The sequence below is a fragment of the Pan paniscus genome, chromosome 15 (genome assembly GCF_029289425.2).
Source record: "Pan paniscus chromosome 15, NHGRI_mPanPan1-v2.0_pri, whole genome shotgun sequence".
NCBI classification, from domain to species: Eukaryota; Metazoa; Chordata; class Mammalia; order Primates; family Hominidae; genus Pan; species Pan paniscus.
Window position 1 is genome coordinate 93,941,270 of NC_073264.2, and position 27,828 is coordinate 93,969,097.

At 41.0% G+C, this 27,828-nt stretch overlaps 1 protein-coding gene across 2 annotated transcripts in view; it reads left to right on the forward strand.

Annotated features, from left to right (window-relative positions):
* The first annotated feature begins 12,945 nt into the window (after positions 1–12,945).
* GOLGA5 (golgin A5) overlaps positions 12,946–27,828 on the forward strand; it is a 45,408-nt gene continuing 30,525 nt past the window's right edge. Inside the window, exons 1-3 of one of the 2 annotated variants that reach the window (XM_003832787.4) lie at positions 12,946–13,293; positions 15,922–16,495; positions 25,269–25,496. In XM_003832787.4, the coding sequence (XP_003832835.1) occupies positions 15,952–16,495; positions 25,269–25,496 (772 nt within the window). In that variant the 5' untranslated portion in view covers positions 12,946–13,293; positions 15,922–15,951. The remainder of the gene's footprint in view (positions 13,294–15,921; positions 16,496–25,268; positions 25,497–27,828) is intronic. The other variant, XM_063596387.1, reaches the window with a different exon arrangement.

Below are 27,828 nucleotides of genomic sequence, written 5' to 3' on the forward strand. Positions count from 1 at the left end.
AGTATGACATAAGAGAAATAAATGTAGAATATGATGTCAGAAGTTAATGAAAAATAAAACCAGGTAAGGGAATAGAGAATGAGAGATGGGAGCCCTGGGGAATTTATCATATAGAATATTCAGGGAAGCCTTTCTGAGAAAATGACATTTGAGCAGAGACCGAATGAAGGGAAGAAATACCTCATTCAACATACAAAAAAATCCATTTCAGGTGGATTAAAGACCCCAAACAAGATGCCTATTATAAACCTACCAGATTGGCAAAAAGTAAAAAGTCTGACAATAGCAGATGTTGGTGAGGTTATGGAGCAAGTGATACTTGCAGACACGTTGCTGGGGACATAAAGAGGGACAACCCATTTGGAAACTGGTTTTGCGTTACAAAGACAATTTGAAAATGCACTCTTCTTGAGATGCAGAAATTGTATTCCCAGGCATTTACCCAAGAAAACTCATGCATATGTGCATCAGGATACATGAATAATCATATTCCCATCAGTATTACTCCAAATCTGGAAACAACCCAAATCTCCATCAGTAATAGAAAGATAGGCCAGGGACGGTGGCTCATGTCTGGAATCCCAGGACTTTGGGAGGCTGAGGTTGGCAGATCACCTAAGGTCAGGAGTTCCAGACCAGCCTGGCCAACGTGGAGAAACCCTGTCTCTACTAAAAATACAAAAAATTAGCCAGGTGTGGTGGTGTGCACCTGTAGTCCCAGCCACTCAGGAGGCTGAGGCATGAGAATCACTTGAACCTGGGAGGCAGAGGTTGCAGTGAGCAGAGATCATGCCACTGCACTTCAGCCTGGGAGACAGTGAGACCCCCCTCTCAAAAAAAAAAAAAAAAAAAAGACAAAGCTATAGAATATCTAGCACCCATTTACCTACCACCAACTTTATCAAGTGATGACATTATGCCATATTTTGTTTCTTACCCTTAAAAAATCATAAACATATTTCTAAAGGCGTCTGTCCCTGCTTTCTCCATCCAGAAGTAACTACTATAATAAATTAATGTTTATTATTCCTGTAAATTTTTTACCCTTAATATGCATTTCAATATCTATACAAATTATATAGTATTATTTTATAGGTTTAAAAGTTTTAAATAAATGCTATTATATCATACATGTATTTCTGCAACTTATTTTCTTAATAATTGTGTTCACTTCTAGCTAATTCTGACCAACTAGGCAAGTGTGTATCAGATACTCTATAAGGCCTGGTGAAAAGGTGAACTTGGGTTTGGGAATAGCAGTTGCTCCACTCTGGCTGAACAGGTGAACTCCCACACTATATACATTGTCTTTTTTGTTTTTAACTTTTTATTACAAAAAATCTCAAATATGTAGTAGCGTAGGCAGCACAGTGTAAAGGACCATATGTAATGATCAGCCAAACTCAGTGTCGATCAGTGATAAGCAGTCTTGTCTGATTTGTACCCTCGCCAACCCCAGTCCAGATAATCTTCTAGCAAATCGCAGACATTACTTGTCAACAATCTGTAATTGTTGGCCCCAAGATGGCCCCTACAGATCCTCACCTCCTGGTACACATGCCCTCCTGTATTCTCCTCCCACAGTGAATTGGGGATGGTCTGTGAAACTAGTACAATATGGTGGAAACGTTGGTTTCTGACTTCCAAGGCTGGATTATAAAAGGCATTGTGGTTTCCTCATTGGTCCCTTAGATTGCTCCCTGTAGGAGATAAGGGGTGCAGAGAGTAAATTTCCAGGCAGTGAGAATAGCAAGGCCAATGTTCCTGAGGGCTGGATGGCTGGAGCATGTGGGTAAGGAGGAGAGCAGTTTAAGATGGAGCTGGAGAGAGAGGCCTTATTTGGACAAGGTCTGATCAGTTGCCCACCTGTAACTGACTGAAGCTCTGCTGCTATGATTGGCTGAGACTTTTGTTACAAAAGTATACTCCTAAGTTAGGCTTTCAGTTTATGTGCCAAGTTAGGTTGCAGTTCCTTATGTAAGAACTCAAGTATAGAGGCATCCTCAGGCCAAATTTAGTTCAATTTAGCACTTTAAAGAAATAATTTTGGCTGGGCGCAGTAGCTCACGCCTGTAATCCCAGCACTTTGGGAGGCCAAGGCAGGTGGATCACAAGGTCAGGAGTTCGAGACCAGCATGGCCAATATAGTGAAACCCGGTCTCTACTAAAAATACAAAAATTAGCCGGGCGTGGTGGCAGGAGCCTGTAATCCTAGCTCCTCGGGAGGCTGAGGCAGGAGAATCGCTTAAACCCGGAAGGCGGAGGTTGCGGCGAGCCAAGATCCCGCCACTGCACTCCAGCCTGGGCGACAGAGCTGGACTCCGTCTCAAAAAAAAAGAAAAAGAAAAAGAAATAATTTTATGGCATAAGAAGCAATCACCCACATACACCTTATAAACCACCAACTGAGGCCCTGAGAGAGTTGTCCATGACGCCATAGCAAGGTACAACATAGTTTGTTTACTCCCAGGCTTGTGCTATTTCCAGGACAATGTAAAGCACTTTCTCCGTCCAGCCCCACTACCAACATGGGGACATATCGGGGTTGGAGGGCTCTTCAAAGGCATGGACAGCTGAGGATAGGGAGAGAGGGGGATCTAAGAGGTTCATCAGGGGCTCAGGGGTGAAGAGATTTATCCCTGGGAGCAGTTTAGCAGCCCAGATAATATGGAAAACACGAGAACTGGCCTGTCACATCTGGGGAACTTCCAAAAAGGTGTAGGAATATGAAATCCCCTTGAGTCATCCAAGGTCAATTCATAAAAATACTACACTCTGTGCTCTATAAAAGAAAGGATACAGCAATACTCATGTTACTTGTCAGTCTAGATATTATACAACATACATACAAACATAAGGTACATATTTTTAAGTACTAAGTGCCCTCTGCTGCTGGAAGATAAAAATGCACAAAAAGGCTCACAATTTCATTCTCTAGATCTGTGCAAAGTAGAATCACAGCGCTAAGGAGCTGAAAGACACAGGAATCTTCTAGTGTGGGTCACAAAGTCCCTGGAGGAAGCCTGCAGGGGCTGGACAGATACTTTAAATGTGGGGTATAAGGATTCACAGAGGCAGGGCTGTGAAGACATAGAGAATACATTCTATCTCCTGGGGTATTCAAAGTTTAAAATAATTTTTTAATGTTATTTACTTTCAAAAATAAGATTCTCATGGTACAGAGTTCAAAGGGTACTTACAAAAAAGGATACATTAAAAAATAAACCCATCGGGCATGGTGGCTCATGCCTGTAATCCCAGAACTTTGGGAGGCCAAGGCGGGTGGATCATCTGAGGTCAGGAGTTCAAGATCAGCCTGGCCAACATGGCGAAACCTCGTCTCTATTAAAAATACAAAAATTAGCCAGGCGTGGTGGCTCACTCCTATAGTCCCAGCTATTTGGGAGGCTGAGGCAGGAGAATCACTTGAACCTGGAAGGTGGAGGCTGCAGTGAGCCGAGATCACACCACTGCACTCCATCCTGGGTGACAGAGCGAGACTCCCTCTCAAAAATAAATAAATAAATAGATAAACCTTCCTCTCACTCCTGTTACCTAGCTAAGCCCTCCTCTCTGGATGCAAACAAGGTGTCCTTCAAGACATAGACTCTACAGTGAAAGCACATTTGCAAAATTATGACAGTAAGAAAAATCTGACATAGCTGATTCCATCTTGCTTCTAACTTCCAAGCTATCCTTGTTTATTCTTGAGCATAGGCCAAGCTGGCTCTTGGAGAAATTTAGTTTATAATTTAACCTTAAAGCAAGGATGATAGTATCCCTTCCGCAAACTACCCCCTCCTTTTCTGGAGACTAAAACCACCTTTTAAAAACTAATGAAAGGCTGGCTAGGCGCAGTGGCTCACACCTGTAATCCCAGCACTCTGGGAGGCCGAAGTGGGCATATCACTTGAAGCCTGAGTTGGAGACTAGCCTGGGCAACCTGGCAAAAACCCATCTCTACTAAAAATACAAAAATTAGCCAGGTGTGGCAGTGGGCGCCTATAGTCCCAGGTACTCAGGAGGCTGATGCAGGAGAATTGTTTGAACCCAGGAGGCAGAGGTTGCAGTGAGCCGAGATTGCACCACTGCATTCACCTGAGCAACAGAGCGAGACCCTGTCTCAAAAAAGCAAAACAAAACAACAATAATTGAAAAAAAGTTAAAAAAAAAAAAAGCGAATGAAAGGCCGTAAGATTAGTATTATGGGAGGGGCCTACACCTGCTAAGATATAAGTGTAGTTAAACTATAACTAGCCATTGTTCTGGAGGTCACAATATTTGTAACCTCCCCGTTTGCTCCTGTAGACACCACCACTATTGTTAAAATCTGAGATTGGTGTTGATGGCATTTTTCAGACCCCGTATTCTGATGGACCAGCTGGTGTTGTTGTAGTCTCACCAACGCACCACAGTGTAGTGATCTCTCTTGTGAGGTATCACTCGGAGTTCTTTATCTCACGTCCAAGATGATTAAGGAGCACAGACATAAGGGTGAGGTGGGAGCGAAAGTTTAATAAGCGAAAGACGAAAACTCTCCTCCAGCAGAGAGGGAAGGCTGAATGGGTTGCCCACTAGGAGGCTGGGGTTCAGGGATTTTATAAACTGGGAAGGGGAAGGAATGTGCTTAGTCTGTGGGCTGTCTTGGAGAAAGTGACTCAGCTTGGCCCAAGGACCTTAGCCTGGGACCAATCAGGGGCTGAAGTGATGATTCATAGAGGCCAGTCTCACAATCCAAAAAGGAAAGGAAAAGTGCCCACCAGAACCCACCAGAGCCCACTGTGTTCATGCCCTAAAAAGGAGAAGAAACTTTTTCCCAGGAGCCCACTGATTATGAAAAGAAAAAGGCATTTCTATGTCAGGCCTTGTTCCCTTATCTGAGTGAGCTGGAGGTTTGTGCAAGTTTTTATCTGAACGGGCTGGAGGTTCTCCTACCTGTGAAGCCTCGGGCATGTCTCCAGGCACAGCCCTCTGTGCTAGTTCCCTTGTTGTTGCTTGCAGCTTGATTTTTTTTCCCAGGCTGCTTTTTCTGTTATGTGGGGATGAGACAGGTCATCCCCTGTGGGTTGGGGGCTCTCTGGGGACCCTTCCCTTGCTGTCTACATAAGGCAAGCTGGCTAACTCCTCTCAGTGCCACCTGGACCTGTAACCCATACCAAGAAACTGGCTCAACTGGTCTTGCAATCCACCCAGGAAGTGACTCAGCACAAGAAGATAGCTTTGACCCTCTATGATTTCATCCCCAACCCAACCAGTCAACATCCTTCATTCCCTAGACCCCAGGCCACCAAGCTATCTTTAAGAAACCCTCACCTCCAAATTTTCAGGGAGACTGATTTCAAGTAATAAGCTCCCATCTTCCACTTGGCTAGCCTTGTGTTAATTAAACTCTTTCTCTACTGCAATACTGCTGTCTCAGTAAATCTGTGCAGTGGGCAAGAAGAACCCGTCAGGCAATTACAAAATCACACTATATACACCATTATTTTCCTTTTGTGTTTTTTTCTAATTTAACATATATTCTTAAGATCTTAGAGCTTTTTTCGTATCCTTGCATAAGACATCCTGTTTCTTTTTAAAAACAGCCACATAATATTCCACTGGAAGAATGTACCAAGAGTTTTAAAGCAATGAACATGTAACTTCGTATTTGCTGTTATAAGCAACACTGTAATTAATAACTTCATATATGTCATTTTGCATAATGTGAGTGTATCTGTAGGGTAATTTCTTATAAGTGGAACTGCCTTCTTAAAGGTATGTATTTTTTTGAAATTGTTTTAAGTATAACATGATATATGTAAACAACTGTTGTTAAATAAAGTGTTGGATGGATTTTTACATATGTATCTACACCTATAATGAATACCAATGTTAAGATGTAGAACACTATGAGCACCTCCACCTTGACCACTCCCAGTCAATATCTGCCCTCCCAAGAGATAACTGATGCTATAACTTCTTCTTTTCTTTTCTTTTTTTTAATTTTATTTTTTTGAGAGAGAGTCTCACTCCATCACCCAGGCTGGAGTGCAGTGTCGCAATCACGGCTGACTGCAACCTCAAACTCCTGGGCTCGAGCAATCCTCCTACCTCAACCTCCTGAGCAGCTGGGACTACAGGCACATACCACCATGCCTGGTTAATTAAAAAATTTTTTTGTAGATATGGGGTCTTCCTGCATTGCCCAGGCTGGTCTTGAACTCCCAGGCTCAAGTGATCCTCCTGCCTCAGCCTCCTAAAGTGTTGGGATCACAGGCGTGAGCTACTATGCCTGGCCTTATTATAACTTTTGTAATCACAAATTTGCTTTGCCTGTTCTTGACCTGTAGAGAAATAGAATTATAGTCTTTTTGGACTGGCTTTTTTAAGGCAAAATTATACCTATGAGTTTCATCTATGGTGTTGCAGTGTCTTGTTTTTCACTGGTGTGAAGTATCGTGTTGTAGAGCTATACCACAATTTTGTAATCCATTCACCAGTTTATTACCATTTGAGTTGTTTCCAGTTTGCGTTATTATGAATAAAGCTACTTTGAACATCCTTGTAAATAAATGTCTTTGGGTAGATACTTGTATTCATTTCTCCCGAGCAGAATTACTGACTCATAGGGTAAATCTATGCTAGGTCATAGAGTAGGCCTCTGTTTAATTTTAGCAGATATACCCAATGTTTTCCAAAGTGGTCCTATCACTTACACTCCTCTCAGAAATGTATGCCTGTTCCAGTGGCCTTATGTCCTCATCAGTACCTGGAATTTTCCATCTTTTTACATTTTAGCCATTCTGGTGGGTATGCAAATGTATTTCATTATAATTTTAATTCGCATTTCTCTGATGACTAATAATGTTAACACCTTTTCATGTGCTTTTGGATATTTTCTCTTGCAAAGTGTTTATTAGCTCATTCTTATTAGGTGGATTTTTTTTTAAATTTTGATTTGTAAGAGTGCATTATATTCTAGATATGAGTCATTTGTCAGATACATGTGTTGTAAATGCCTTCTCCCAATCTGTGGCTTTCCTTTCATTCAATTTTTATGAACAGAAATTCTTAATTTTGGCCAGGCACTGTGGCACACAACTGTAGTCCCAGCATTTTGGGAGGCCAAGGTGGGTGGATTGCTTGAGCTCAGTAGTTCAAGACCAGCCTGGTTAATATGGTGAAACCCTGTCTCTACAAAAAAATATTAAAATTAGCCAGGCATGGCAGCATGTGCCTGTAGTCCTAGCTACTTGGGAGGCTGAGGTGGGAGGATCACTTGAGCCCAGGAGGTTGAGGCTGCAGTGAGCCAAGACTGCACCACTGCACTCCAGCCTGAGCAACAGAATGAAATTAAACACTGTGCTGTTTTAACTTAAAATTTAATTTAAAACAAAATTTAATTTAAAACAAAACAAACAAAACGAAAGCAATTAATTGAGGCTGCAGACTTGTGATCCCTAATTCTAGTTCAATATCTCCATTTAATAAATGATGCCTGGGAAGAGAAGGGGTTTGCTCAAGTTCCCACAGCTAGAAACTAGAGAATCACAATTAGAACCAAGGTTTTCCTACTTTCTAGCCTAGATATATTCTAGTTGAGTACAGTCTTTTTTCCTGATAATAAAATTGAGGGTCAGAAAGATTAAGTTACTTGAGGATAATTAACAGCCATTTTAAAAAACCAGTTCATCTGATTTCTGCCTCTTTTCCATGCTATCTCAATTTACTGAACATTATCATTCATTCATTATTCAGTATGTAGGAGTATCTTCTTGTGCCATGTCCTTTGCTGGGTTCTGTTGAAACAGCCATAGACAGGACAGACACTGTCCCTGCCCTCCCTCATATAATTACAATTGTGTAAATGTTATGAAGAAGTATAGAGTAGAAGAAAGAGTATATTGGTTGTGATGCCAGTTAAATGGGAGACTCAGAAGGGGAGTTACTCCCAAAAAGGAGCTTATGTTTCCACCGCTGGAGGAGGGAAACACTCTGAGATATTAGTTTAATTGCTTATTAGGTAGCCTCAACTCACTGGGGGCACTGACAGGAAATGGTTTAATTTCTTCCAATAATTCTCAAAGATATTTATATCAATTCCCATTTTTTCCTCTGAGCCATAGTTTCCTTGATGACATCTTCCCTGCTTCCATAATTTTCAGCCACTTTTAGTAATTAGAACAGACTTGTTTCAGTATTTAACACTCTGCTCTATTTAATTTCTTTATGCTCGATTTGAATTACCACCTGATGTCACTTCCTTTCAGGTTGAATGATTTTCTTTATTATTTCTTATAGGGCAAGTCTTATAGGACTAGCCACAACTTCTCTCAGTCTCTGTTTATCTGGGAATGTCTCTATCTAGCCTTCATTTTTGAAGAATAGTTTTGCTGGAAATAGAATTCTTGGTTGACAGTTTTTTCCCCTTTAGGATTTTACATGTTATCCTACTGCCCTCTTCCTTCATTGTTTATGATATGAAGTCAGCTGTTATTCTTGTTCCTCTATCTTTGATGAGTCATTTTCCTCTTACAGCTTTTAAGATTTTCTTTGTCTTTCAACAGCTTGACTGTTATGTGCCAGGTTGAATGTCCTTCTGTTTGTCCTATTTGAAGATCATTGAGCTTCCTAGATGTACAGATTAATGTTTTCATCAAACTTGGAAAATTTTTGGCTATTTTTTTTCCTCAAATATCCCCCCTCCTCCCAATCCTTCTCTCCTTCTGAAATTCCCATTACATACATGTTGGTATATCTGATGATGTCACACAGATCTTTGAGAATCACCTCATTTTTTATTCTTTTTTCTTTATACTGATTGGACAAATTCTATTGATCTGTCTTCAAGTTTTCTAATTGTCTCTTCAGCCCACTCAAATTTGCATTGAGCTCCTCTAGTGAAATTTTTTATTTTTTACTTATTGTACTTTTCAATTCTAGAATTCCATTGCTTTTTAAAATAATCCCTATCTCTTTACTGATATTCCCTATTTTCTGAAGCATTGTTGTAATTTTTTTGTTTTTGTTTTTGGTTTGTTTGAGCCTGGGTCTCACTATGTTCCCTAAGCTGGTCTCAAACCCCTGAGCTCAAGCAATCCTTCTGCCTTGGCCTCCCAAAGTGCTGGGATTACAGGTGTGAGCTGCCACAGCTGGCTGCCATATTTTCACTTAGTTCTTTGGACATATTTTTTTTCTCTCTTTTTTTAAATAGAGTAGATGTGCTGTGTGAGACTTGATCTCATGGTTGAGTAACTTCCTTGAAGTCCTTATATGCTAAGTCCAACATCTCACAACATTTATACTGATTTTCACCTCTGTGTATGGTCAATTTTTCTGTTCATTTGCATGTCTGCTTTTTTTTAATTGAAAACCGGACAATTTAGATAATATAGTGTAGCAACTCCTGTGTTTTGATGTGCCCCTCAGAGGGTGTTTTTTGTTGTTTTTCTTAGTTTATACATTTGTTGTGTGACTTGCCTGGACTAATTTTGCAGAGTTTCTCGTCCATAGTGTGTTGACATTGATGTTTCTGCTCAGTTTTATTTTTTTCTCTTTTACGTTTATTTCTAAGGTTGGTTTTCTAAGGTTTTCACCAAGGTCAATATAGCTTAGAATTTAGTCAATGATTGATCAGATGTGGTAATTAGACACCTCAAGCCAGTAAGACTTCTACCCTTTCTTGATGGACCTGTTGAAGAACATTCAAAATTCAGGCAATTTACAAGACTGCTCTGACTTTTGTTTTGCTGGGTTTTCTTGTGTCTCCTCTGCATCTCTGCAAGGCTTCCCTGGCTTTTGTTTTCCTGTGTCTCCTCTGCCTCTGTGCAAGGCTTCATGTTCCGCCAGGGTTGAGATGACTGGGGCTTTTGCCAGACTCTCCTGAACTGACACAGCCTTCCAGACCATAAGCGCATCGCCAAAGCCCACTATGGCTATCTGATTCCCTGGATCTCACTGCTAAACTTCCAGCAGGCTTTCTAATCAGTTGTTTGCTCAACCAGTCTTGCAGCCCAGGTAATTGTGATGTTGGCATTCCCAATCAACCTTTCTCCTTGGCCATGGGGTTTTGCTGGCACCACTCCTTACCAAGTCAGCCCCCTCTGGCAGCAAAGCTGCTGGTTTTCACATCTACGCAGCCCTGACAGAACTATTCCCATGGAACTGGAGGAGAGGGATTGGGAATTTCCCCATGGTAACGTGTCACAGACTCTCACTGTTGTTACCCAAGGTTTAATAGTTTTTCTTGAATAAATGCATTTTAATTTATGTTATACCTGTGGTGGATTTCCAGGAATTTGAAATGGTTGTTTTTTACAATTGTGTCCAATTTCATCATTGTTTTTTGGGGAAGAGAATTTGCCGAATTCCTTACTCTGCCATTCCAGAAGTCACAATATAGCCCCATTTGTTTAAAACTTCATCCTTAAGCTCTATTCAAAGTTCTTTCCCCTGATCTCTGGAGCAGACTAGCTTGGTTGCACTACAGCTCTAGAGACTTCCTTCTTCCCCTTTCTTTTCTAGGCTTTAGCTCCACTGGAGGCATTAGGGCAGGGAGGAGGTGGGAAGAAAAGGGCAAATTTTCTGACCCATTGGGCAAGGTTGTAGCCTCTCTCTGTTGTGCTGTTTCTCTGGCTAATCCACCCTGGCCCCAATAATGTATGCATGGCAGGCATCTATATGCTGACCTCTTAGGGGGTATATGTGGGAATTCTTGAAATACTCTTTTTTGGGGCCTGCCCATTGCCGTTTTTTGGAATATCTGAATTAAGTCTAAAATCCACATTCAATAATTCAAATACTCAGGACCCACTATGTGCACAGGATCAGGCCAATTTGGCCCTAATGACAAGCCTACAACATGGCCCCTAGTCTTCATCTTCAAGTTGAGGAAAGTAAGTCTCAAACAGGTTAAGGGCTGGGCACAGTGGCTCATGCCTGTAACCTCAGCACTTTGGGTGGCTGATCAGGCAGATCACTTGAGGTCAGGAGTTTGAGACTAGCCTGGCCAACATGGTGAAACCCCGTCTCTAGTAAAAATACAAAAAATTAGCCAGGCATCATGGCACACGCCTCTAGTCCCAGCTACTCAGGGGGATGAGGCAGGAGAAACACTTGAACCTGGAAGCAGAGGTTGCAGTGAGCCGAGATCGCGCCACTGCACTCTAGGATGGGCGACCGAGCAAGACTCCATTTCAAAAAACCAACCAACCAAACAAACAAAAAAACCCCAAAAAAACAGATTTAGTAATTTGTCTAAGATCATCAGTCCTAACAAGGAGTCCACATTACTCCGAAGCCTGTGCCCTTAGACTCAAAGTTTTTTCTCCAGATTAAATATTGGGAGTAATTACAGCTCCTGCTTTTCTTCCTCTCAGGTCAGGTTTCGTCCAATACAGTGGAAGACTGGTTCCTCCTCAACTTATTTCATTCTCATCCCTTCGACAATTAAAACACTGTTTCTAGAGTCACACGGACCCAAGTTTGAATCCCAGTTGTTCTACTTTTGCTTCTATGTGGCCATGGGCAAGTAACTAAACCTCACTGAATCTCAGTGTCTTCATCTGTAAAATGGTTTAATATATTAATAGTAGTCTGATTTTATTAGGTAGGGCTGTGTAAAAAACAATCCTAAATCTCAGTGACTTATAACAGCAAAAGTTTATATGTCACTCATGTGACATCTCAGATGTGAGCTGCTTCACATCCCCTTTTTCTTCCAGGACCAAGGCTGAAAGAGCAGCCCCATCTGACACAGACTATTCTCATGAAAGGAAAAATTTCTCTGGTTGAAATACGTAATAACTGTTAATACTTCTGCTCAGAAAGACCCCCTGCTCCTATTTCATTGGCCAAAAGAAGATCATACAATCAAGCCTGACATCAGTGAGGCTGGAAAGAATGCTCCTCCTACAGGACGCACTGCAGTCGCATGGCAACGGGCGATGATGTGTAATCCTTAACTGGAAAAGCAACTTAACAGTTAGGAACAACAATACCACCTACCAGAGAATAATAGTACCTTCCTTATGCATGTGAGATTAAAATGAGGTGAGGCACATGCAATGCTTAACACAGTATTCTACACTTAATAAAAGGTTTGATAAATGTTAGATGCCATTATTATGATTACCACCTCCTGGTGCTGCTGAAAATTTTTCTCTTCACCGTACTGGGCTAAACCTCACCTGAGAGCAAGAAAAGCAGGAGCTGTAATTACTTCCAATATTTAATTTGGAGACAATAAAGCTTTGAGTCTACGGGGAACAGGCTTTGGAGTAATGTGGACTCCTTATTAGGACAGATGATCTTAGACAAGTTACTTAAACTGTTTGAAACTTACTTTCCTCAACTCAAAGATTTGAGACTTGGAACTGTGTTGTAGGCTTGTCATTAGGGCCAAGTTAGCCCAATCCTGTACACATAGTGGGTGCTGAGTATTTGAATTAGTGAATGTGGATTTTAGACTTATTTCAGATAGTCAATGAACTGTATGCATAACATAACCACAGTACTGCCTTTTCCATCCTTTGGGTCTCAGCTCAAATATCATCTTCTCAGAGAGACCTTCCCTGACCACCTGATTTAAAGCACCTCCCGTGCCTCCAGTCACTTTTCCCCGTTTTCTTGTCGTTACAACTCTGGTAACGCCCTGAAATTGTCTTGTCCATTCAATGTTATGTAATATCTGTCTCTGCTACTAGAAAGTAAGCGCCATGCAATCCGGATCATGTTTTCTTATTTCCACCTTCTGCCGTGGACCTCTGGCATTCTCGTCTGTAAAACTTAGGGGAGATGGTGAGGAAAGGGAGAAACACGAGGTCTAGCCGGTCCACCCGGGTCTCAAGCCCCGCCCAACTCAGGCCTCGCGTTCCTTCCAGGCTGGGCACCGCCTTTGGTCACCCACGTGGCCCGCAGTAAGGCCCCGCCCTTTGTGGGTGTGGCCTTTCACGGCGTGCGGGCAGTCCACCGGCGGCGAGCCACGTCACACGCACGCAAGCCATGCGCCGCGCCTGTTCTCGCCGCGGGCGGAAAAGGGGCGTGGCCATGCGCGAGGACCCCGTAGCCGCCAGCGCCACCGCCTGAGTCGCCTGCAGGTGGCTGTTCGCGTCTCCCTGCCGTGCAGGCAGCTCGAAAGCCACTCTGTTGTGGGGTCCTCGCGCCCCTTCCACGTCTCCCGGAAGCGGTAGCAGGGCCCCGGCGGGTCGGGGAGGAGGTTTACTCAGCTTGGGCCCCCTCCGGGCCAGCCGCCGAGGGGGCGCGGCCCAGGACGGCGGCTAGGCCGTAGTGCAACCTCTCCGGAGTCCTCAGGTGAGGCGGAGGCGAGGGCCCACTGGACGAGACGGGGGTGTTAACGGTCCTAGGAGCGGGGGCGCAGTCCCTTCAGTGGAGACCCTGGTCTGTCCGTTTTCTTTCGGGTCGCGCTCGTCTTCGCCCTGTTAGGGGCTGAGGAGGGTAACTGGAGAGACTCCTTGGGCTTCAGCCGACGTCGTTTACTGCCCTCCTCTGTCTTCCTTTCTCCTGACCCCTGCCTGGCCTGGCCGTTCTTCCCGCACGGAACGAGATGGGTGGGGAGCAGAGTGGGGGTCTCTGCTCGCTTACCTGAGATTCCCCAAACTGACAGACCCCAGGGCTCTACGGACTGGGCCTGACCGACTGACCTCCAGCCTCCCTCCCTCTGTGCTGACGCCTGGCCTTCGAAGCAGGCCCTGCCGCAGCCCTTTGCAGACCCATCCCCATCCCACGCACTCTCTCTGCCCCTGGGCAGTGTCTGGGGAATTGACGGGTGCCTCTGAAGTCCTTCGTGTCTTTGAGATGTTTGCCCAGGGCCCATCTAAGTATTTAATTAGATAATCGACATTAATTGCAACATTAGTAGCAGTTGCATGGTATGTTTTAAAGCCCAATTAATTTTGAAATGGGAGGCAAGATATAAAGAATTAATGAGCGTGTTTTGATTTTTTATTACTTTTTTTGTAGAGACAGGGTCTTGCCATGTTGCCCAGGCTGGTCTCAAACTCCTGGCCTCAAGTGGTCCTCCCCGCTTGGCCTCCCAGTGTGTTGGGATTACAGGCGTGAGCCACAGTGCCTGGCCTGTATGGTGTTCTGTATGTTACAGAGCATTTCATCTCCATTTTCATTTGATTTTTTATAAACTCCGAAATACATAGGCATTTAATAGTCACGTGTAAAGAACAGATTTAAAGGATGAGTTTCTTCTTGAGGTTTTTTAGATTTTGAGCTGTATGGTATAGGGAGGCAAGGGTTAAAAGGTGGGTTTGGCACTAGGGTGACTTAGACTTGAGTACCTGAGCTGCTGTCTAAACTCTGGGATCTTTCTAAACCCTTTCCACATTTGCTTTAAAAAAAGGATATTGCTGTTTACCACATAACGTGGCTGTGAAAATTACATGTGATAAAAGATACATGTGTACCTGTGTACAGCATCAGTCATATAAAAATTCCACTCAGCAGTATTTGTGAGTGCCTACTGTGTGCTAGACTCTGGGAATTCATTGGTGAGCAAAACAGACATAATCTTTATCCAGCTACTGCCCCCCTTTCCCCAAGAACAAGAAGCATGTTAAAAAAATACGTAATTATAAAACATGAAGATCTGTGAAGCAAAAGAATAGAGTATGTACAGATAATGATTGACCTAACTTAGCTGGAAAGGAGAACTCTGAAGCAAATGACATTTGAGTGAAGACCAAGATCAAGAAAGTTAACCATGAAAGAGTTCTTGGCAAAAGGAACAATGTGCACATTCTAGAAATAGTTGTGGACTTTATTATAGAGCCCTTCTATATCTATATCTTCATCATTACTTTGATGTATTGTGGCACACAATAAGTACTCAAATATATGTATGGAATGAGTGGTTATGCAATTTTGGTTTTTATTCTGGACTTAGCTTAATGTGCACTTGGTAGGTATTGAGTATGTGAATTATTGAACATGTACTTTAGATAAATTATGTGCACACCTAAATTATATGTAATAGTGCTGCAGTTTAACATTAAGATAGCTTTTGTATTTAACGGAAACGTTTTTTCAAGTTTTAGCACTTTAAAACAAACTTCAGTGAATTTTATTTTTATTTGGTTGTACTGGAATTTTGCCATATTGGTTATTTGCTGTTTGGATGTTGTTTTAATTTGCTGCTGTAGCAAAGTACCACAGATTGATTGGCTGGGCCAACAGAAATTTATTTTCTCTCAGTTCTGAAGACTTGAAGTCCAAGATCAAGGTATTGGCAGAGTTGGTTTCTTCTGAGGCCTACTTCTTTTGCTTGCAGATGTCTGCCTTCTCCCTCTGTCCTTTCTGTATGCCTGTTTGTGTTGAAATTTCCTCCTCTTAGAAGGACATGCTAATTATATTTGATTAGGGCCCACCCTGACGACTCATTTTAATTATCCTTTTAGAGATCCTATCTCCAAAAACAGTCACATTCTGAGGTCTGGGGGTTAGGACTTAAATAAAGGAATTTGGAGGGATGCAGTTCAGCCCATAACAGATGCTTTTGCTACATTAAGATTTGCCCTTCTTTGAAATAGTAATAATAAAAACAGTAATTTATTATTACTTTGAAATAGTAATAATAATAAAAATAGAAATAATAATAAAAACAGTAGTGGTAGTTGTAATAATGGTAATAGCAGCCACTAAATGAGTGCTTATTATGTGCCAAGCATTTTGCAAAGTGTTTTTTATATATTATTTCATCATAAAACCATCCTATAAGGTAAGTACACTTTCCCCCCCATTTTCTAGATAAGATTTCGCAGCCTCATTTAAGTAGTTTGCTCAAGGTTACCTAGCTAGTAAAAGGTAGGGTTAGGATTTCAACCCAGGACTGCCTGACTCCAGAGTCTGGTCTTAACCATTTATCATACTCTGCCACTATGCCACACTGATCATTTTATGTCCTTTTTACAGGTTTGCCAATAGGATTATCCTGCTGCCATCATGTCTTGGTTTGTTGATCTTGCTGGAAAGGCAGAAGATCTTTTAAACCGAGTTGATCAAGGGGCTGCAACAGCTCTCAGTAGGAAAGACAATGCCAGCAACATATATAGCAAAAATACTGACTATACTGAACTTCACCAGCAAAATACAGATTTGACATATCAGACTGGACCTAAATCTACGTATATTTCATCAGCAGCTGATAACATTCGAAATCAAAAAGCCACCATCTTAGTTGGCACTGCAAATGTGAAAGTAGGATCTCGGACACCAGTAGAGGCCTCTCATCCTGTTGAAAATGCATCTGTTCCTAGGCCTTCATCCCATTTTGTGCGAAGAAAAAAGTCAGAACCTGATGATGAGCTGCTGTTTGATTTTCTTAATAGTTCACAGAAGGAGCCTACCGGGAGGGTGGAAATCAAAAAGGAAAAAGGCAAGACACCTGTCTTTCAGAGCTCTCAGACATCAAGTGTCAGTTCTGTGAACCCCAGTGTAACCACCATCAAAACCATTGAAGAAAATTCTTTTGGGAGCCAAACCCACGGTAGTTAATCAGTCCTCTTATTTCTTTTAGAGTTAAGCAAATTGAATGTGTCATCATATGATCCGATGGTGTTTCTCATCTACTGTTATGGAATCTGTCTCCACTGGTGTAAGGGGAGACTCTCTGCAAATGTGTGGTGTAAACAAGGGAGACATCATTGACTACTATTAGTCAATAGACATTTGTAGCAGGGACTTCATGTTGTCTGGAGGGCAACTTTACCCACTCAGCATCTAACAAAGTATTTCAATTTTGATTCTCTAAGACATTTTAAGATTAAAAAAAGAAAATTTTGAAATCTGAAAGAAAATGTGTCAGTTTGGATTGGGGACTATCCCAGTTGATATCTTTTTGTTACTAGGATTATAAAAATGACAGGAGGCTGTACTTCACGTATTTTCTGGGTTGTGTTTTTTGTGTGTTTTTCCCCCCACATCTTCCACAAATAAAGCTGAGAGACTGAACTTTGATCCAAGTTGAAGAGTTGAAGGCATTGACCTAGTAGTGAGCAAGAGCTTAGAACTCTTGTTTTCAATTGTTTAATTCCCTCTGAGATTACCTCTACAAGTACATCTTCTTTCTTGTGAAATGAGATTAACGTGGTAAATGTGGCTAATTCAAGTACCTACTAACTGTTTTAAAATAGCTATAGGCTGGGCATGGTGGCTTACACCTGTAATACGAGCACTTTGGAACGCTGAGGCAGGCAGAGCACTCGTGCCCAGGAGTTTGAGACCAGCCTAAACAACATAGCAAAACTTTGTCTCTACAAAAAATACAAAAATTAGCCAGGCACAGTGGTGCATGCCTGTAGTCTCAGCTACTTGGGAGGCTGAGGCGGGAGAATTGCTTGAGCTCAGGAGGTCGAGGTTGCAGTGAGCCGAGATTGTACCACTACACTCCAGCCTGGGCGGTAGAATGAGACGCTGTCTCCAAAGATAAAAATAGAAAAAAGGCAAAAAACTTGATAGTAGGTTCTTGCAGGAATTCTTTTGTTGTTTTGAGACAGGGTCTTGCTCTGTCGCAGAGGCCTAAGTGCCGTGATGCTATCACAGCTCGCACTACCTTTGACCTCCCCAGGCTCAAGCGATCCTCCTGCCTCAGCCTCCTGAGTAGCTGGAACTATAGGTGCACACCACTGTGCCCAGCTAATTTTAAAAAATTATTTTTAATAGAGACAGTGTCTCACTGTGTTGCTCTGGCTGGTCTTGAGCTCAAGTGATCCTCCTACTTTGGCCTCCCACAGCATTGGGATTATGGGCATGATCTACTGTGGCCTGGCCATAGGGATTTTTTTTTTTTTTTTTTTTGAGACGGAGTCTCACTCTGTCACCCAGGCTGGAGTGCAGTGGCCTGATCTTGGCTCACTGCAAGCTCCACCTCCTGGGTTCATGCCATTCTCCTGCCTCAGCCTCCCAAGTAGCTGGGACTACAGGCGCCTGCCATCACGCCTGGCTAATTTTTTTTTTTTTTTTTTTTTTTTGTATTTTTAGTAGAGACAGGGTTTCACTGTTAGCCAGGAGGCTCTTGATCTCCTGACCTTGTGATCCGCCCGCCTCGGCCTCCCAAAGTGCTGGGATTACAGGTGTGAGCCACTGTGCCTGGCCTTTTTTAATGTTTTTATTTATTTATTTATTTATTTATTTATTTTGTGAGACGGAGTCTCGCTTTGTCGCCCAGGCTGGAGTGCAGTGACGCGATCTTAGCTCACTGCAACCTCCACCTCCTGGGTTCAAGCGATTCTCCATTTCAGCCTCCCGAGTAGCTGGGACTATAGGTGTGCACCACCACCCTTGGCTAATTTTTGTATTTTTTGGTAGAGATAGGGTTTCATCATGTTGGCCAGGCTGGTCTTGAACTCCGGACCTCAAGTGATCTGCCCACCTTGGCCTCCCAAAGTGCTGAGATTACAGGCGTGAGCCACCACACCTGGCCAGGGATTCTTTATAGAGTTGATTGTTGATGGGAGTTTGTCATGTTCTTGGATGTTATAGTTTCTTTCATTGTCTTGGCTGTTAGTGAATAAAATCTTTCTTGTATTTTCAAGACAAAAACTTGTATAGAAGAAGACGTTTTGGGTTGTGAAAATAGGATCAGGCAGTAGCAGTTGATTAATATGTTCACATATTCCAAAATTTCTTCTCAGCTATCTTTCAATTAATTACACAAAGAACCTACTAGGTGCAAGGATATGGAAGTGTCCAGTGGGTGAGCTAGACATGTAAACAGATAATTTACTTGTGGTCTAGTAAATGTAGCAATTAAGTATGGTCAGAGTGTTGTGGAAGTATGAAGGAGGAAGTAATTGCCTAAGGTATTCAGAAAGGATTCACAGAGGGTCTGTATTTTTAGCTGGGTCTTAAAGAATGAAAAGGAGTTTGCCAGGTAAAAAGTTAGAGACAGCATTCCATGCAGAGAGAACAGACTCTAAGAGGCTAGTAGAGTAGAAAACATTGTAACAAAGTTGGAAACACTGAGTGAGTTGGAGGGTGATGAAGAAAATGTAGCTAGCAAACAAAGTTGGGACCTGTTTGTGAAGGCCCTTGTGTCATACTGTTTATGCAATTAAACCCATTACTTCTATAGATCATTGTTAAAGATTGATTCCTGAACAACAGGCTTTAGAATCGCTTGTGTGTTGTTAATTTAAAAATGAATTATTGAGTGCCTTCCCAGGCTTCCTGAATCGTTATTTTCTGGGGATGGAGCCGGGGCATCTGATTTTGTTGTTGTTGTTCTGTAGGTGGTTCTTAGCCAATAAAAGTTGAAAGTGGCTGCCATAGCCAGTGTGATGCTAGTAGAGATCTTTAAGAGTTGACATAGCTTATTTTTGTACTTTTAAAGAAAGCAGCTTGCGTTTAATTAGAAAGAATGGACCTAAAGGGAACCTCGTTGTCGGGGAAATGAATTAGAACTGGTTATAATACACAGGAGTTATAAAAATTGTTTCTCTTGGGTAGGACCTCTCAACCTTGAGACTTGGTGTTTTGGGCCAAATTAATTCAATAGTGTGGGAAGCCCTCCTGTTCTTTGTAGGATGTTTAGCAGCATCTCTGGCCTCTTAACCCATTAGGTGGTAGTAGCACCCCCAATTGTGACAACCAACAATGTCTCCACAAATTGCCAAATGTCCCTTGCAGGGCAAAATCATCCCAGTTGAGAACCAATGTCCTGAGATGCCTAGATGTGTTGAAATGGGATTGCCGAGCTGTAGGGTTTAACAATGTTCAGCTACACTAGTAATGCCAAAGTGGCTTTCTGCGGAGGTTGTGCCAATTTATACTCTAACCAGCTATGGTTAAGAACTTCTTTTGCTCCACATTTTCACCAACATTTTTTATTTTCAATTTGACTTTTTACTTTTTGCTGATCAGATTTGTCGTTGATATTATTTCCTTCATTACTAGTGTGGTTGAAGATCTTTTCAGATATTTGACTATTCAACTTTCATTTTCTGAAAGTGTCTACTCAAGTCTTTTTTATCAACTTTTTTCTGTTAGATTATTTGTCTTTTTTCTTCTTGATTCATAGACATTCTTTATATATTCTAAATTCTAAATTCTTTTCCTCCTCCAGTTTTACCTTGGTTTTTCCCCTCCCCTCTGTCTATGGTATCTCAATGAATAGAAGTTCTTAATGTAGATGGCATGTGGCTTGTGTTTTTTGTGTCTTGGAAAATCTTTCCTTACACTGAGATCATAAAGATATTTTTCTGTATTGTCTTCTGTAGTGTGCGATAGGCATTCAATTCCCTTTTTTTTTTCTTTTGCCATAGGGAAATCAGCTATTCTAGCATCATTTATTGAACAGAGTCTCTTGTTGCTACCAATTTGCAGTACCACCTGTCTTATATATCAAGTATTCATTAGTGTGTTTCTGGCCACTTAATTCTGTTTTATTGGTTTATTTGTGTATCCTTGTGCCAGTGCCGCCCTGTTTTAATTAATGTAGTTTTATGTGTCTTGATAACTGATAGGGTAGCTTCTTCCACCTTGTGGTCTTTCTTCAGAAATGTTTTGGCTATTCATGGACTTTTCCACTCCCGTATGCATTTTAGGATTTGCTTATCAAGTTTCACAGAAACTCTGTTGGTCTTTTTATTGGGAATTAATTGCTTCTATATAGACAGTTTGGTAAGAGTCAGCACTTTTGCTATACTGAGTTTTCTTATCCACCAATGGGGTATAATTTCAACATATTTTGTAGTGTCTTTCATTAAAATTTTATTGTTTTCTCCATAAAGATCTTATATACTTTATGTTAGATTTATTCCTAAGTAGTTTATATTTTTTGAAACAATTATATGTGGTATTCCTTAAAATGTTTTGCTTTGTTATTGCTGGTGTATTTTTTGTTGTTTTTTTTTGTGTGTGTACATACATAGCAATCTAGATAGCTCTTAATCTTCATGTTTTTCTGGACATAAATTTAGATTTTCAACAACACAATTATCTGTGTATAATGACAGTTTGTTTCTTCTTAGCCCTTTTATCTTTTAAAAAATCCTTTTCTTCATTGGCTAGGACTCAATAACCAGTTTTGTATCTTGTTCTTTGTCTTAGAGGGAATACTTCGTTTCACTAAGTATGATTTTACATTAGGTTTTTCATAGTTTTTTTATTTGGTTAAGGAAGTTCCCATAAATGTCTAGTTTGAGGTTTTATCATGTTGAATTTTAGCAATGTTTTTTCCTCTACCCTTGGAGATAATAATATAGTTTTTCTTCTTTAATATTAATATAGTATACAAATCAATTTATTTATTTTTAATCAATTTATTTATTTATTTTTAATAAATCAGTTTATTTATTTTTAATAGAGATGGGGTCTTGCTGTGTTACCCAGGCTGGAATGTAGCGGCTATTCACATGTATGATCATAGTGCACTGCAGCCCCACACTCCTGGTTCAAGTAGTCCTCCCACTTCAGCCTCCCAACTCACTGGGATACAGGTGCACACCACTGTACCTAGCTCCAGCTCCAGTTGATACTTTTAAATATAAAACCAAACTTAACTTTCAGTTTGCTAATATTCCCTTTAGGATTTTTGCATTTATTTAGTTAATTTAATTTTTATTTATTATTATTTTTATTATTTTGAGACAGGATCTCACTCTGTCGCCCAGGTTGGAGTGCAGTGGTGGGATCTCAGCTCACTGCAGCCTCAATCTCCCAGGCTCAAGCAATCCTCCCACTTCAGCCTCAATAGTAACTGAGACTGGAGGCACACACCGCCATGCATAGGTAATTTTGTTCATTTTTTGTAGAGACAAGGTCTCACTATATTGCCAGGCTAGTCTTGAACTGCTGAGCTGAAGGGATCCTCCTGTGCTGGCCTCCCAAAGTGCTAGGATTACAGGCATGAGCCACCACACCTAACCTTTTGCATTTATTTTATAAGCGAAATCGGCCTGCGATATTGTTAGGTTTTAGTATTACAGTTATATTAGCCTTATCAAATGAATTGGAAAGTGTTCCTTCTTTTTCTGTTGTGTTAATTAATTGGTGTAAGACTGAGATTATTTATTTCCTGAACGTTTGCTAGAACTCTGTGCTAAAACCATCAGGACCTGGGGTATTCTTACTGAAAGGTTTTAACTATTGATTCAGTCGGCTTTTCATTTCTTCTTGAATCTGTTTTTGATAAGTTATGTTTTTTTCCCCAAGAATTTGTCAATGTCATACACATTTTGAGGGGTTATACTTATTTAATTTCAGGAAAATAATGTAGGGGTCACAGCTGAAACTTTCAACGCAACCAAACATTAGTTATTCATACCAACCCTGCAAAAACCAATGCTTGATCATGCATACTGTGTGAAGAATATCAGTATCTGGCATATATTGAATCCTTACCCTGTTTCTGGAACTGCACTAAATGCCTGCTTTTTAAAACAGCTTTAATGAAGTATAATTCACATGCAATAAACTGCACAATAAGTATTGTGCAATTGATAGATTTCAGTATCATGTACATTTTAAAATTTGATGGCCTAATGTTGTTTATATCTGTCCCAGGGAACCACTTTTGGTTATGCTGATCCTCTCTAGTATGTTTATTTCCTCTTTTGTTAATTTTTGCTTTCTTTGGGTTTGTTCTGCTGTTTTTATAGTTTTTAAGATGGATATACAACTCATTAGTTTTCTTCCTTCCTGCCTTTCATCTTTAATGTAACCAAGGCTATAAATTTCCTTCAGAATACTGCCTTAGATATCATCCCACATTTGGATATATACTTAATTTATTTTTGAATTTTAATATTTTATTTTTTATATTATTTAAAAATTTTTTGTAGAGACGAGTTCTCACTGTATTGCCCGGGCTGGTCTCCAACTCCTGGACTCAGGCAGTCCTTTCTCCTCGGCCTCCCAAAGTGCTGGGATTACAGGCGTGAGCCACCATGCCTGGCCTACTTCATTTCTTTTTAAAATCTTTATTTTAGAAATTTCAAACATACCAAAATAGAAAGTAATGACCTCCTATTATCCAACTACAGTAATCACTCATGGCCATTCATGTTTCATTTATACCCTCCCATTTCCCATCGCTTTCTTCACCCGCACCCTCCGCACAATTAATTTGAAGCAAATCACAGATCTTATATCATTTTTTCTATAAACTTTTCATTTTCTTACTCTAAAAGCAAATGTTCACACCATTATCACCTTAAAAATGTAATAATTTCTTTCTTTCTTTTTTTTTTTTTTGAGACAGGGTCTCACCTTTTGCCCAGGCTGGAGTGCAGTGGTGCAGTCTCGGCTCATTGCAACCTCTGCCTCCCAGGTTCAAGCGATTCTCCTGCCTCAGCCTCCCAAGTAGCTGAGATTACAGGCACCCGCCACCATGCCCAGCTAATTTTTTGTATTTTTAGTAGAAACAGGGTTTCATTATGTTGGCCAGGCTGGTCTCAAACTCCTGACCTTGTGATCCGCCTGCCTCAGCTTCCCAAAGTGCTGGGATTACGGGCGTGAGCCACCACGCCCTGCCAACACTCCCATTTTTAAGTCATGTCTTAGGTGCCCATTCCCTACCCCACTTGATTATTAGCTTTTTGTGGTTATTTTTTCTTTTAGGTAAAATGTACATATATTAAGATGCACACAAATCTTAGCTATATGACGAATGGCAATACCTGTGTAACCCACACCTTTACCGTGTTATAGATTTCCTTTGCCCCAGAAAGTTCCTCATGTTCCTTTCCAGTTAATCTCCTCACCCCGTCCCTGAAAGCACCCAGTGCTCTGATTTTTTTCTCCTTAGTTTTGCTTGTTCTAAAACTTCATATAAATTGAATCATATAGTATATATACTTTCTAATCTGGCTTCTTTTACTGAACTGTTAGTGAGATTCATCCATGTTACTGTTCTTTTTTTATTCTGTTTTATTATGTAGTACTCTATTTTACGGCTGTACCACAGTTTATCTGTTCTCTTTTATGGACATTGGGTTTGTTTCCAGTTTTGGATTATTGTGAATAAAACTGCTATAAACATTTTTGTACTTGCTTTTTTGTGGGCAAATGTTTTCATTTCTCTTGTATAAATACCTAGGAGTGGAATTGCTGGGTGAAACGGTAGCTGCATGTTTAATTTCATAAGAAATTGTAAAACCTTTTCCCCCAGTGATTGTACCATTTTATAGTCCCACCAGCAGTGAGAGGTCTAGTTGCTCTGCAGTGTCACCAACATTTGGTGTTTTAAATTTTAGCCATTCTAGGGGGTGTCTGTTGGTTCTCATTGTGATTTTAATTTGCATTTCCTTGATGACTAAAGATGTTCAGAACTTTTTCATTTGATTATTGATATTTGTTTATATAACCTTATAAAGTATCAAGTCTTTTACCCATATACTGATTGTTTTAGTCAGTTTTATTATTTAGATATATAGTTCATTTTCATCACATAATTTTTAGAGTAATTTAAAAGTATACTTGCATTATATTTAGTAACAAAAACAAGATTAATCTGAATTCATGTGTCTCTATCTCTTTGGGTAAGACGTGTTAGATTCCAGTTTGATTTAAAAAAAAAAAAAAACCTTGTAGTGACCTGTTATTACTCTTCTTGCCTTGAAACCTGCAGCTACTCTATTGTGCCTTCCCAATTTTTCAGTATTTGAGACTTCTCCTGTTTTTTTTTCCCAAAAGCATTTTGGAGACGAAATCCAAACCCATTTTACCTGAACCCAACCACTCAAATGATCTCTGATGTTCTCCCCAGGATGGTGTTGTACTGTCTGTTGTCATTCATTCAGTGTATCCAGACTTGAGTATCCTTAGAGGTCCATATGCCCCATTTATGAGAACGAAATTTAATCAGAGGGAAGACTATTGAAAATTTGTTTATTTATTTATTTTTTTTGAGATGGAGTCTGGCTCTGTTGCCCAGGCTGGAGTGCAGTGGTGCAATCTTGGCTCACTGCAACACCTTTGGCCTCCCAGGCTCAAGTGATTCCCCTGCCTCAGCCTCCTGAGTAGCTGGCACTACAGGTGTGTGCCACCACACCTGGCTAATTTTTGTATTTTTGGTAGAGATGGGGTTTCACCGTGTTGGTCAGGCTGGTCTCAAACTCCTGACCTCAAGTGATCTCCCTGCCTCGGCCTCCCAAAATGCTGGGATTACAGGCATGAGCCACCGCGCCTAGCCGAGAATTTGTTTACTTTTTATGGTGTTTTAGCTGTAGCAGTCAACTTGAGCATCCTACCAAAGCAAGTTGTTAACGCATATGTGATGAACATGCCAATGTAACAAAAACGTATTCTTTTTTTTACAGAAGCTGCCAATAACTCAGATTCTAGCCATGAAGGTCAAGAGGAATCTTCAAAGGAAAATGTGTCATCAAATGCTGCCTGCCCTGACCACACCCCAACACCTAATGATGATGGCAAGTCACATGAACTGTCTAACCTTCGACTGGAGAATCAGCTGCTGAGGAATGAAGTTCAGTCTTTAAATCAAGAAATGGCTTCGTTACTCCAAAGATCCAAAGAGACTCAAGAAGGTAGAGGCTTAAATTGTTCAGGATTAGGAATTTAACTTTTAAAAATAAACTTAAGGCCGGACGCAGTGGCTCGTGCCTGTAATCCCAGCACTTTGGGAGGCCGAGGCGGGCAGATTGCCTGAGGTCAGGAGTTCAAGACCAGTCTGGCCAACATGGTGAAACCCTGTGTCTACTAAAAATACAAAAAAATTAGTCAGGTGTGGTTGCAGGCACCTGTAATCCCAGCCACTCAGGAGGCTGAGGCAGGGGAGTTGCTTGAACCAGGGAGGTGGAGGTTGCAGTGAACCGAGATTGCGCTACTGCACTCTAGTCTGGGCAGCAGAGCAAGACTCTATCTCAAAAATAAATAAATAAAAATAAAATAATAAACTTAAAAACTTTAAACTGTTAGAAATATTTACATTTAAACTGTGAGAAATTAGATGCGACTTGTAAAATGATATTTTCATAGAAAAACTGCCCAGATTTGGAAATGGGACCAGTCATCCTCCCACCAACCCAAAACATAAGAGTATTCGCTTCTTTGGTCATCCTTTAAGAACCATGAAATTGAAGAACTGAGAGGAACAAACTAGTAGTAGTCTAGTTCATTCATTTATTCTGAACTTTCAAGGGAAGCTGTTCCATTAAACAAAGTATTAGGCACTAATAGAGTTGCAGTATTGCTGCTCTAGGGCACATAAAATGTACATGGAATTCAGTTCAGTGCCCTTGGGAATTGTGCAGTGAGGTGGCCCTGGAGTAGAAAACCTCAAGTTCCTCAGAAATAGGTAATTAAGAAGGAAATAATCTCATTATGGAGGTAGTGACTGAGGAAGATGTGAATGTTATTGTAAGTGTGGCTGAGAAGAAAACAAGAGTGACAAAATTGCTGCCTTGGTTCCTGGGGCTAATTAGAAAGGAGTGAGGGGATGGTGGGAAAAGTTTTGCCAAGCCATGGATAGAGCCTAGAAGAGAGGAAAGGGAAGATAGTTGAAGACTCACTAGGCTAGGCGTGGTGGCTCACGCCTGTAATCCCAACACTTTGGGAGGCCGAGGCGGGCGGATCACAAGGTCAGGAGTTCAAGACCAGTCTGGCCAACATGGTGAAACCCGTCTCTACTAAAAATACAAAAAAATTAGCTGGGCATGGTGGCACGTGCCTGTTATTCCAGCTACTCAGGAGGCTGAGGGAGGAGAATTGCCTGAACCCAGACCCAGGACCCAGGAGGTGGAGGTTGCAGTGAGCCGAGATCGTGCCACTGCATTCCACCCTGAGCTACAGAGCGAGACTCGTCTCAACAACAACAACAACAAAAACAAAGTACTCACTAGTCAGGCTGACTTTAGAAAAAGCTTTACTTTACCCACACTAATTTAGACGTAGAAATAGAGCTGTTTGGCCAGGCACAGTGACTCACGCCTGTAATCCCAGCGCTTTGGAAGGCTGAGATTGGAAAATTGCTGAAGCCAGGAGTTCAGTAACAGCATGGGCAACAGAGTGAGACCCCTGGGCTACAAAAAACAATTTTTTTTTGTTTTAAATTAGCTGAGTATGGTGGTGTACACCTGTAGGCTGAGCTACTTTGGAGACTGAGGTGGGAGGATTGCTTGAGCCCAGGAGTTGGAGGTTGCAGTGAGTCATGGGCCATGATCATGCCACTGCACTCCAGCCGGGGCAACAGAGTGAGGCTCTGTCTCATATTTTTGGGTTTTTTTTTTTTTTCTTTAAGAAAGGTGTGTCTCACTGAAAAAAAAAAAAAAAAAAAAAAAAAGCTTTGAGACCCTATAAAGTTTGATTCAGTATTTAAAAAATGTTGTGGTGGCTAACTGCAATTACATATGGTATGTGAGGGTATGGAAATGCCATTGTATTCTGAAATAGAGCACTACTTTGCTCTTCTTGCATTGATTTCCTAGGTCAAAAGAATAACATCTTTTTGCAACAGTAATTGAAAGCAATAGATTCTTTTCTGTTTAGGTTTTGTTTTGTTCTTACTAGGGTGTACCTTTGATTTGGATTTGCATTCCTTTCCCTGTCACTAGCAGAACTTTACAAAATATACTCTGCTATCTATTAATACTAGTTTCGGCTCCCAGATGCTTTATCATATAGAAACAGCATTGTAGAAGAGCAGCTAGCTTCACGCCCCTTTCTAATCAATTAACTATAATCTAGCTGTGAATATTGCCCTTGAAAAGTGGATGACCCACTTTTCAAAGAAAATTGAAGACGTGTAAGTTCCCAATTTTGTCAATAAGGAAAGTACTAAAGGCACTCAAAGTAGAAACTGTACGTGCTCTGAGAAAAATGTGTTTGGTTTTGCTTGTATAGAGAAATTTAAATTTTTTT